Source organism: Podarcis pityusensis (genome assembly GCF_964106645.2).
Source record: "Podarcis pityusensis genome assembly, chromosome: 4".
Taxonomy (NCBI): Eukaryota; Metazoa; Chordata; class Lepidosauria; order Squamata; family Lacertidae; genus Podarcis; species Podarcis pityusensis.
Window position 1 is genome coordinate 63,957,126 of NC_138027.1, and position 13,097 is coordinate 63,970,222.

A 13,097-nucleotide genomic window follows, 5' to 3' on the forward strand; every position below is an offset into this window, starting at 1 on the left:
CGATCCCAGCCTCAAGCAGGGGGCATTAGCCCCCTGTTGCCCACTCACCTGGCTGGCGCACCACGCCCACGGGCAGGCGGCCAACCAGGTGGCTAGAAGGGGGCGTGGACAGCAACCTAACTTGTTGCTGCGCCAGCCACGCGGCCTCACTTTTCGTCGTCCCGTCACAAGTCACCCACCCTCCACTCCCTTAGAGCTCAGGGTTTCAACTTCTCTTTTGGCCTTGCTATGGACCTCAGGTTGGTCGCCCTGGTTGGCCGGGGGGCCTGGTAGGAATTTTTCCATTTGGCATTAGGCTTTGTGGTTTTTCCGCCTACCTCATAGCAACCGTCACAACTTTCATGGTATTGGTGGGTAGGTTAGGCATTGGAATATGTTGCGGTGTGTGGAAGGGCTAGGTGCGGCCATTGCCTACGCCTTCAATTTTTGGGTATTCCGTTAAAGGGATCCGGCAGTCGTGGATCCTGTCCAATGCCTGTGTGGCGGGGGGCCATGGCACGACCCTCGGTGACATCAGGGGAGAGCTTATAGTTGGATTAGCATCAACGGGCTCCACCTACTGGTGAATAAACCCCCCTTTTCAGACTCACCCCTCTCCGAGTGGGTGGAGTCAAGTCACGTGATCCAATGCCTAAGCCAATACCTTTTCACTTGCTGTAATCAATAAAGTTGTGGCCTTTTCTTGCCCATTAACCTTATATTACTTGTCCTTGTGTCTTCATTTCACTACGCGGGGATCGGGTCCTCGAATCACAACCATGTTTTTACTAGTCTCAAAAACAAAATCGCCTCAGGTCCTGATGTACCTCACGTGCTAAGGTTTTCCACAGCAGTGGATGCCAAAATGGAAAAGGACTGAACCCTGGCTATTCCTGGGATTGAGGGATCTGGAATAAGGTTTCAAAGGATGACCAGAACTTGTGGGAAGGAACATATGGAAGAAGGCAGCCCATAAGATACTAATTCCCAAGCTGTTGAAAGCTTCAAAGGGTTAACACCAGAACCTTGAATTAGGCTTTGGAAACAAAGCCATAACCAGCACAGAGCCTGTTAAACTGATGTGACGGAATCAAAACACTGGACAGCAAACTGGTTGCAACATTTGTACTTGCAGCAATTTCCAAACATTTTTTCAATGCAGCACCCCCAATGTAGAGTACAATACAGTAGTCCAACCTGGAGGTTGTTACGGCATAAATTACTGTAGCAAGGTCCAATCGTTGCATTTACGTACAGTATTGCAATCGTTCAACTCTGGCGGATGTGCTGCTTGAGAACTTTTATGCAACTCCACTACCCCCACCCTGCAACGTTCACTGTGAAAATCTTACAGAAATTAAAAACAACATTGTGCAATATATACACAGCTAAACATTCATCTCAATGGAATTTGCACAGAAGAAATTCTCAGCAAACTGTGCCCTGATGATTTATATTATGATGAACTGACCAATAGGCTCTCGTAAGGGACATAAATGAACACTTTAGATTATATAGGTAGTACATAGCTGTGGAATATATATATATACTTTTTGTTAATTAGGTATCCAATAGTAACAAATTATGCACCTATTACAGATGACCTTTGGAGTCACTCAAGGTACAGTCACAATCATGCATTAAAATCTGCTTTTCACTGTAATGTGTGAATGTATGAAATTAAATGAGGCTTGCAATGTAATCAGTGTGGTTGGCTGCCTTAATATATTCCATTTCAATTTCAAATCACCACAAGCCAAGAGTGATGAATCTAATTTGATCCGTTGCTCACAAAACCAGTGAAAAGAGTTGTTAGAAGCCTTATCAACAACTGGTACCATGGCCACATTTCAAAAGTGGTTAATATTATTATTTTATTATTATCTTCCAATATCAATGGAAGTCTTAAAATATTCAAACCCAAGAAAAATAAAATTCCACAGTGTTAGAAAGGCACACAATATTAATCTAGCAAAAACTATATGCTTTAATTAAAATCCACAGAACCCAGTAACTTCAGAGTAAAACCTATAATATTGATAAACAGTAGGAAGTAGCTAGTCCCAAGAATAGCATCCTAGTATAACTGTGCATATGGAAACTCATTACTTATCAAAATGTATTCATCACATCACCAGTATCTTCTATTAATATCATTATTATTGTTTGATAGCATCTAGTGATGTCCCTCTGCTGACAGAGGGATTCAGCAATGGCTGCTGGCAATGGAAAGGGGAGGGTGGGGATTTTTCCAATTCCGCACAGCTATTATGCTGCACCACTTCCCATGCTGTTTTGAAGGGTCTCCTAACTCTTTGGAGAAGATTGGGAGGCAGTGCTACAGGGAGGAAGGGGAATCAGAAAAAAATAGACATATTCTCCATTCCACTTTCAACGTCCTTTGAATCAAAGTGCTTTCTGACAGCAAAGGAGCACTACTGGATACAACCCATATTAATTCACCCTATTGGATTCAGTAAATTAATTGATTTATCTATAACTCAAATGTGCATATGGGTAAAATAAGTATTTCTGAAGAAAGAAGCATAGTTTTGTTTTTATATGGCGCATACAATGGCTGAGTTCACACATAAGGCCAAGCCATCATTTGTTTAATTGTGGTTTAAAACCATGCGTTGCTGTTGGCTTACAAAGCTTGCTTTCGCTATGGCTCGTTGTTACCTACAAATGCCAAATCCTGATTTAATTCTGATTTGGTTTGGCACCTTGCCTGAGTCATTCACGAGGTCGCAGAGATGAAAGGCAAGAGGGGCCAGAAAAGTACAAAAACTGCCCAGGCAGAGTGAGAGCTTATCCATGCTTACCTTGTGCCCTGTTCGTCCCAGGTTTGTGCTCTGGAGCGTTGCCTGCAAACAGCTACTTGGGTTTTCCATGGACTGCCACTTGTTCTAATTCTGCTTTAAAGAGCAGGTTTTGTTGGGGAAGATTCCAGGGCAAAAAAAAGGGGGGGGGCGTTCAGACACAGAACTTTCGAGTGCAGTCCGAGCCTGGAAAGCACGGATAAGTCCTGGCTCTTGCTAGTACTTTTTGGGAAGTAACCTTCCCTGCTCATTCTGCCTGGCAATAGACTCCTTTCCCCAACAAACTTCTTCCTGGCAAGGCCTTCCTCTAAAGCAAACCTACCTAGCCTTGCTGCTGCTCTGCAAGAAGAGAGAAATGTAAAGGGACTGTTGGCTAATTCATTAACATATATCCAAGGGAGTATGTTGAAAACACAACTTAACACATGAACACAAGCTCAGATAAAATAATATATCCCCTCAGGCTCTGAATGATTTGCTTTTTAAAGGCCTCAAGGAAAATGAGGGACTCAGGATGCATTGCAGAAGCAAAAACTGAAAAGCAGTGAACAACTGGATTTGTTGGGGCATCTCTCACAAACTTCCACTAACAAGAACCCGCTCATGCTACAGTCTGCATACAGGAGACTAAGTGAGAGATTTCAGGTGCATTGCACAGCAGCTAGCAGGAGGGAGAAGCAGATCAGAACGGAGCTCAGGGAAGTTCAATTAACAGCTGACCTCCAAAAGGGGGCGGCGGCCAGGATAGAGTGTATGTTGGAACTCACTGGGGAGCTCTGACAGGCAGGGCACTGCCACACTTTGCCCGAACTAGGGAGCCTCTTACGGGTAAAGTTTCTCTGAGAAGAAGCCAAAGAACACTGACCTTTCTATTTCACACTTTAGGTTTCCCTCCCCTCTCAGCACCATTGCAGGGGAATTGTCTATTGCCGGGAGAAAGGGAGGGAACATTGTTTGGTTCGCATGTGCAGAGAGCAGCTGAAAATCCTATGCCCTGCATATGCAGTTGGCCAATGCCAACTGAGCAGGTGATGTGTTGAGGCCATGCCTGTACTGCAAGGGCATTCAGGGCATCAGATGCAGAATGGCAGAGGAGACAACAAAGGTGTGGTTTATTTCGTTATCTGTGGAGGCTGATCCTGGCTTGTTCAAGAGGCCATGGTTAAAATATATTTTAGCATAGTGTTAAGTGTGAAAGTAGGGACGCGGGTGGCGCTGTGGGTTAAACCACAGAGCCTAGGACTTGCCGATCAGAAGGTCGGCGGTTTGAATCCCTGTGACAGGGTGAGCTCCCGTTGCTCGGTCCCTACTACTGCCAACCTAGCAATTCGAAAGCACGTCAAAGTGCAAGTAGATAAATAGGTACCGCTGTGGCGGAAAGGTAAACGGCGTTTCCGTGCGCTGCTCTGGTTCGCCAGAAGCTTCTTAGTCATGCTGGCCACATGACCCGGAAGCTGTACGCCGGCTCCCTCGGCCAATAAAGTGAGATGAGCGCCGCAACCCCAGAGTCGGTCACGACTGGACCTAATGGTCAGGGGTCCCTTTACCTTTACCTTTAAGTGTGAAAGTGGGCAAAAACCTCCCCATGCTTAAAAATATATATGGGAGAATGCCTCTTTTAAGAAGGTACATACAATCTGTGGGTTTTATGAGAACTTTTATTAAAATCATTCTGCCCCTGCTGCCCTGGAATGTGCTTTTAATTGGTATAGCCATTAAGTCTTTTACCTATCCAGATTATTTTTCTTTACTTTTCAAAGTAAAGTAAGACATTTGTGCACATATGCACCCGCATCAAAAAGCAAAACCTCGCACAAGTCCAATCTAGAACAACAATCCACACACAATTTAAGTTCTTCTATTTGTAGAACAGTCCCTCCCCCAAACTTCCTATAACTAATATAGAGAGGAAATAGTTCCTACGGGGATTCAAATGAAATATTTCAACTCTAATGTACTTGTTACTATTTCTGTTACTAATCCAGCCCCATAGTTATAGCCCACTCACAGCAATAAAAACATGAAGCAGCCACATAAATAGCTCAGTATTTTAATTCTAAGTTCATAATATCTGACACTAATAGGATTATTTGTTTTTATCTAGTAAATAAAATAGCTCAGTCTGTCACTCACTTCCTTGTATTCTTTTTTGTCTTGCTGCATACATCTTTTGTAAAATGAAAATGTCTGTTTTAAGTGGAAATATTACGGTACATAACATTTTCATGTCAAAATAACTGCATTCTTAGATTTTGTATTAAATAATTTAAGACAGGAAAATATTTTGATGCACATTTGACAGTTATAATCCTAGCAAGATCAACATCTTCATAGGTTAAAAATAAGGTGAAAATAAAGAATGCAAGGTAACTGGACAAGCTACTCTCACTAGATTTTTATTCTGAAAACCTGGGTGCAAACTGAACTCAATGAAAGCAGCAAGATGCATTGCTGAAAGATGATCAATTCAGTGAATTTAAGAGGCCAGCTTTGAGACTTTTAGTAAAGGTCTCTCTATAAAAAAGGTAAATGAGTTTATTCTAGCTTTTTGCCAGTATCATAGGACATTCATGTAAATGTGTAATAGGCAACCTTTGATTAAATTCTGGGAAAATAAGAGTAGGATGCTCACTTTATCACTCTAGTTTATACTTTAAATTTTTTTACACAACAACAACTTGGTAAGCTTATTTGGGACATAATTCTCAAAGTTCAAATCAAGTGTTACCCATTTTAAAATAAGGGAGGGAAACAGACAGATGTGAAACAGGCATATTAAATGGAGCATATTACAAAGACAAAAATGACATATCAATTTTGCTTTACATTTTTTCTAGACTATAAGGCACAACATTATTTTATTCTTTGCCACAGGTTGTAGTCAGAAGAGGTGCATCGTTCAGTGTTATGAGGCAGACTGTGGCCTTTTCTCAAAAGCACATCAATCTGGCATGGAGAAGGAGCCCGTGAGTAATCAAATCTGACACCAGCCAGCTGCGATGGTACAATTCCCACAATGCAATTCAGAACTGGGTATTGCACCACAGGAATCATAACATGAGCGATGTCCAGCAGCAGTCCAAGCCAAGCAACTGATTGGCTTCCAACAGTGCCAGTGCCTTACATACCTATTCAGAAGGAGGGTGTGAATGGTGAATACAGACTTGCTTGCGCCTGCACCACTAGGAAATCTGGTCACTCGCTGTATGCTGAGGGTCCACTCAAGCCCGGGGATTGGCCTTGAGTGCTTCATAAACAAGTTGTGATGTGCTCTTTGGATCCTAATATCCAGGTAAAAGAATGCTGGATAAAGGGAGTCCCACTTTGCAGAACATGTTGACACAGAGTTTTCATTTTGGAATGCTTGTACAGTGGTACCTCGGGTTAAGTACTTAATTCGTTCCAGAGGTCCATTCTTAACCTGAAACTGTTCTTAACCTGAAGCACCACTTTAGCTAATGGGGCCTCTCGCTGCTGCCGCGCCACTGGAGCACAATTTCTGTTCTCATCCTGAAGCAAAGTTCTTAACCCGAGGTACTATTTCTGGGTTAGCGGAGTCTGTAACCTGAAGCGTATGTAACCCAAGGTACCACTGTACTTAATAAAAAAAAAAACCTTATATAATCTCTGTCATGAGGTTCCCACCATTCAATTCCACCTATTTTAAGAACTGCTCCCTCCTACTGACCAAACATTCCAGCCAGATTCTCCAGTGCTTCAGTTTGAATTAAATTTGATTTAAACTGTTGTGATCTGTCCTGGAACCTTAAGAAGGATGGATAAGAATTTAAACAACAACAACAGCTGCAGCAGCAGGAGAAGCAGCAGCAGTTCAGAGCGATAAGTACTGTATTTTTTGCTCTTTAAGACTCACTTTTTCCATCCTAAAAAGTAAGGGGAAATGTGTGTGCGTCTTATGGAGCGATTGCAGGCTGCGCAGCTATCCCAGAAGCCAGAACAGCAAGAGGGATTGCTGCTTTCACTGCTCAGCGATCCCTCTTGCTGTTCTGGCTTCTGAGATTCAGAATATTTTTTTTTCTTGTTTTCCTCCTCCCAAAACTAGATGCGTCTTGTGGTCTGGTGCGTCTTATAGAGCGAAAAATACGGTAGTTTACATTGCTGTCATGAAAGGTGGCTTAATTTTTATTTCTACATTTGTAAGTGGCAATGTTAGCTATTAGTGAAAAAATAACAACAGAGCACCCATATACAGTGGTACCTCGGGTTACATACGCTTCAGGTTACAGACTCTGCTAACCCAGAAATAGTGCTTCAGGTTAAGAACTTTGCTTCAGGATGAGAACAGAAATTGTGCTCCGGCGGCATGGCAGCAGCAGGAGGCCCCATTAGCTAAAGTGGTGCTTTAGGTTAAGAACAGTTTCAGGTTAAGTACGGACCTCTGGAACGAATTAAGTACTTAACCCGAGGTACCACTGTAAAGGATTACAGTGGTGCCCCGCAAGACGAACGCCTCGCAAGACGGAAAACCCGCTAGACGAAAGGGTTTTCCGTTTTGGAGGCGCTTCGCAAAACGAATTTCCCTATGGGCTTGCTTCGCAAGACGAAAGCCCATAGGGAAATCTCCGGGACAGCGGGGAAGCGCAGCGCGTCTTCCCCACTGTCCTCGGACCTCCTCCGAAGCCTGGCGGGGGGGCGGAGAGGTTTTTTAAAAACCCCGGCTTCGCTGCTGCCTGCCAGCATTTTAAAATCGCCTCGGACAGCAGAGAAGTCCCCCACTGTCCCGAGGTTTTTTAAAATGCTGGCATCTTCCCCGCTGTCCCCGGACCTCTTTTGAAGCAAGGGGCGGCAACGCGGAGAAGCGATCTTCTCCCCTCCGCCCCTTGCTTCAAAAGAGGGGACAGAGGGGAAGGCGCGTGTCTTCCCCTCTGCCCCTCGGAGATTGCGGGGCAGGCAACGGGGAGAAGCAATCTTCTCCCCGCTGCCCCTTGCTTTAAAACAGGTCCGGGGACAGAGGGGAAGGCACGCGTCTTCCCCTTTCTCCCCGGACCCCTTTTGAAGCAAGGGGCGGCAACGCGGAGAAGCGATCTTCTCCCCTCCGCCCCTTGCTTCAAAACAGGTCCGGGAACACCTCCCGCCACCGCCCGGCTTCGGAAGGCTCCTCCGAAGCCGGGCGGCGGGGCAGGAACACCTTCTGAAGGCCGGCGGGGGGCAAAAGTCTTTGTTCCCCCCTGCCTGCCTTCCCAGGGGCTTTTAAATCGCCCCGGACAGCGGAGAAGTCCTCCGCTGTCCCGGGGCAATTTTAAAATGCCGCCCGCCAGCATTTTAAGATCGCCCCGGACAGCGGAGAAGTCCTCCGCTGTCCCGGGTTTTTTAAAATGCTGGGGGTGGGAAGAAAAGCCCTTGTTCCCCCCCCCCCCCAGCCTTCAGAAGAGGTCGGGGGACAGACTGTCCCCGGACCTGGTCTGAAGGCGGTTTCCCTAGGAACGCATTAATTGATTTTCAATGCATTCCTATGGGAAACCGTGCATCGCAAGACGAAAAACTCGCAAGACGAAGAGACTTGCGGAACGAATTAATTTCGTCTTGCGAGGCACCACTGTATTGTACTTTAATGTATTGCTTATTAACATGACACTGGGCTTTCCCATATGAAAAGTGCCAAGAAGAGAATCCAGCTAACAACCCATGAGTCTTAAGAGATTATAGTATAAAAGATTCTTTGGAGAAATCAAAGCTTATGACTGCTCATAAAAATGATGGCAACTACAATTTATATACCAGTTTTAATTTCAGTGTTGGTCTTGTTTGTCTGCATGTTATTAGGTCATGAAAGAGGTATGGAAGCCAACTCAGAGAATTCACACTTGAGTTAGGATTGAAACCTAGAACTCCCAAATCCAAATGTAATTGCTGACCACCTGACAACCCCACCTCTCAGTGGTCTGTTTAATTTTAACTCCAAATTATTTATGCTTCACATATCAGGAACGGCTGGCATTGTACCACAGAGCTGCCTTCCTGACAGTGGTGTTGCTGCTGCTTAGCTGGGCAGTGGCTGGACTGCCTAGCGGGGCAGGAAGAAAGACTGACTCCACTATTGTGCCCATGCAGTCCCAATCTCTCTGCCACCACCCCTACACCATCTCCAAATGCCAGTGACGTAACGGTAGCCCTGCGGCACTGCCCCTCTGGACCAGCCACTCCTGTTTAGTACGTTGCTAGTTATTAAATTTTTTGTGGAAGCAACTAGTGCCTTGACCTTCTAAGAGATAACAGTAGCAAGCAACAAAACACACATAAGCTCCAGGAAAATTCAGAAGAAAACTGTAAAGCAAAGCAAAAGAACTTTATCATACTTTCATAATTCATTAAATGCAGATGTCGGCAATATCTTTAACCATTTGCTGGCTTCAGAAGATGGAGGCCAGGAATTAAATTAAGATGTCAGATGTTAGTAAAGAAAATACGGTAGTAGTTCACCAATTGGTCTTTTAAATGATCTCCAGTTCATAAAATAGGATTTTAGAATTTTTTCACTAGATAATTATACTTCCTGATTTTGTAATTAGTGGAACTACATGTAATTACATAATAATTATGATGGTAATTACGTAATTAAGATGTATAATTATGTAGTAAAAAACATTATGGAAATAAAAACTATCAACTGTATAACCACAATACATCTACAAAAAAATTCTCTCCCATTGCTTTAAAACTCTATTTTCCCATGAAAAAAATCAGTGATTAGTCTATATCAACTACCTGATGGCAAAATAAAGCAAAATCTTACAGATATTAAGATACTGAATTATCCTCTTAAGACTTAATTATACCAATTTAGTAACAATCAAATGTATATATTTTGCTCAAAATCATTGTAAATTCACTAAAATCCAAATGAAGCAAATTAAACAAAGCCACAGTGAAATCAACATTGTAGATTTTAATATTTCTTAAATACTGATGTTTGGAATACATCAGAAAATATATGACGTATGCCCAAGAAACAGTTCTCTAGGGATTGGTTTATGTTTGATTCGTATTACAGAAACTTTATTCCATTCCAAAAGCATTGCATATGCTATGCGTTAGTGTCTAGCAAATGTATCCTGTTACTTAAGCACAATTTCAAATTGGGCCTGAATCTGCCTACTTTCCCAGGAATATTTAACTTGAGTATATGGCATTCTTTTAGTTTTCAGCAAGCCAATGAACCTTGGGAAGGGATTCTGCAGCGAGTTATTCATCTCTAGATTGACTGGACATGAAAAATAACCATAATGAGCAGTTTTACTAGTTGATGTTTGAGAGGTTGCCTTCAAAGCTACTTCAATTATCAACTTGATGATATAAATACTACCTTGCTATCTATATGCCAATTCAGCACACCCTTCCAAAGTACATGCAAATTCTTATGCTATCTCTTGCACCCAAATGTACTAGTAGTCTAAGTGTGGGAACTCCATTTTCGCTTATGGAAACACCCTGTTCTAATGAAGCATTTCATTCTTAAGTTTATTTCAAGACACAGCTGCAGCATTCTGCATATACTTTTCTGAGTAATTGTCACCTGCTAAGAGAGACACACTGAAGACCCACCCATCACTAGCTCTGAGAAATACTGCCACTATGAAAAGTCTGTTTGTAAAGCTTTCTAGCAATTCATCCATAAAAAAATCACTTTCAATTGATATTTGGTACACCACAGAGGGAACACAGAGGGGGAAAACGATGTTTAAATTACAGGATACAAGCAAATATTCAAAGTTAGATTTTGTGTTTTGCATGTAGGTCATACAGCGTAACTTTCATTTTTCTAAATGCAATTTTACAGTTTATTCATCCAGAAAGTAAACTGGGCATGTTTAGTATTTTTTTTATGAAGGTGGGAGTGTAAAATGCTGCTGTAACTGTGTAAAAGTATTTACTGAGTATGCATTTAGTTTGGTTTATAAATCTGGTGTATAAAAATAAATAGCATGAAGATATTAATAAGTACTGAAATGCACTCTCAAGGTACAGACAATGCTTTTAATATCTGACATTGTTTCAATCAGAACATATCTCAATATAACCTAACCTTTCATTTTTACTTCAGGCACTATTCTGATACCTTTAGGAACTTCACATTTCAATGTCAGAAAGCTCTGCAATTAAGGTGTTCTATATCTACTGCTGGGTTAGCAGACTTTAAATGAAAAGGAATGGAAAAATGCAAGACTCAATAGAAAGTCAAACATGTACAGAAATTATTACTTCTGATCTGTTCTTCAAGATATCATTCTTTCCTGGCTTCTGTTGAGGTTAAGCTGCGGAGTTCCTGTCTATTGTTCGAAACAGAGCCTGATACTCTTAAGTAGATATGTTGTCACCCTTTCTTACCAGGCAGACCAGTGTGATGCCTTTTCAGAAAGTGCAAAGAAGTAAGTTACTCTTTAAAGAGCTTTCCCACCTTTTTCTAAATGTCTGTCAGGATAGATGTAAGAACTACTTAAACAAACAGGCAAACAAAAATACTAGAGAATACCAAAAGTTTGAATAATTGGGGCTAAAACAAACACGGGTTTGGGTCCATTTATGCTCTACCCCTTGTCACTCTAACCGAAAGCTTTCTCCAGCCTTCTCATTGCCTGCAAGCATCTGTCACTAGGCCCTATGTCAGATCCCATCAGTCCCTGCTCTCCCACAATTATGCTGACCCTCCACTGCCCTCGCAGTAGGAGTAATGCTCAACAGAAGATTACCACCAGCACCCCCAACCAGTTAAATGAGTTTAAAACACTCCTTCCTTAAACACTGTTTTTTTCAGCAGAGTGAGGGGTATACTGTGGATTATTAGGAAATGCAGGTACCTTCTTAAATGGGGAATTCCTAAATTCAAGCAGTCAACTAACTTGTGTAAATGATGAGAGCAGAATGATGCAGACTGGAGCAGCACAACAGAGCAGGATAGCCTTTTATGATGCAAACTTCCGCTTTAAACTCACAAGGCAATTACAGTGTTTCAACATACCTTTCTCTTGATCAGTAAGTTTCTCCATTGCATAGTCCATATCAAAAATGTACCGGTAAAAGCACAGCTGGGTGTACAGGGCCTTGTCAGAGTACTGTAATGTAAAAAAAACCAAAAACATATGAAAATGCACCAGGGAAAAAAGCTAATACCAGAAAAAGCATGATCAGTTGCAACTTTCATACACAAGCTATGCTGATTTGCTGTTATGCATTGGATTTAAACTTGTTTGGTGTTAGGCAAGTTTTTAACTTTTGTTAAGTTGCCTTGGGAACCAACTAATGTGGAGACAAAAAAAATTCCCAACCCCTCTAAAAACCTATACAGCTAACTTGTTGTCCTATATGTTGCTAATATGGGTAAGTTCTGATTTAATTAACATAAGATGCATGAATGTGCAAAACATATTACTACCAGCAATTCAATGCAATTGTTGTATCTTCTGAGAATTTGCTATTTATCTTAGTTCTTTACTCCAAATACAATTAATAAGTCTGTAATGGTAAGTCTTTGTGAATAATCAGATTCAACACCATGTCTCCAATGTTAGCTAGTGACAAGTGCTTTATAAGAAGCCTACAAGACACTGGGTACATTATGGAGTTATTTGTGCAAAACTTTATAATTTAGAGATACTATGTAGATGTAGCTGAAGGATCTGACCACAGTTAATCAATCATTCATAGCAGTGTGCCACAGGCCATTTACCGTTTCATATGTTGCTCTGCATTAATGTCACCTAAAGTGGCTCAAATGAAGCCAATCTACAAATGTGTACAATACAAGTAATCTCTTTTACAAACTGGGGGGGGGGGGGGGATAAGACTACCAACACAAAATTGAATATAGCATGATGTATGGAATTATTAAAAAGGCAGGCATTACACTTTTGAAATAACAGGATTATTTTGAAAGTTTCAAAACTATATCAGAAAATCACATGGGTGCTACTCAATTAGGTTTTACTCAAGAAGGCCTTTTGAAATCAATGGACCAAACTTAATTTTGTTCATTAATTCCAATGGGCCTACTCTGAGTAAAACTTAACGTTAAAAACCACCCCTATATCTGCCACACCCCAGGGATTTTTGGGAAAGTTTTATCCCTCTCTTTGCCATTGATCACTGCAAATTGGATTAAGATGGAAAGTTTAGTTACTATCAGGACCAAATGTGCTTTAATATATTCTGTAAGTCAATCACTCTTACTGAACCTAGACATAAAAGGAGATTTGGAATAACTACCTGCTGCAATCCAAATCCCCAAACACCTGGATTGTGGTGGGAGTGGACTGAGGGTAGGCATCCCTCTGCTTGATT

General features: G+C 41.9%; 1 protein-coding gene across 2 annotated transcripts in view; it reads right to left on the reverse strand.

The window, feature by feature from the left end:
- Positions 1–13,097, reverse strand: part of POLA1 (DNA polymerase alpha 1, catalytic subunit) — a 193,789-nt gene that overhangs the window by 43,118 nt on the left and 137,574 nt on the right. For both annotated transcript variants that reach the window (XR_013985674.1, XM_081003459.1), the window contains exon 36: positions 11,779–11,872. Coding sequence is in view for 1 of the 2 variants with exons in the window: in XM_081003459.1 (XP_080859585.1) it covers positions 11,779–11,872 (94 nt within the window). In the remaining variant the exon portion in view is untranslated. The remainder of the gene's footprint in view (positions 1–11,778; positions 11,873–13,097) is intronic.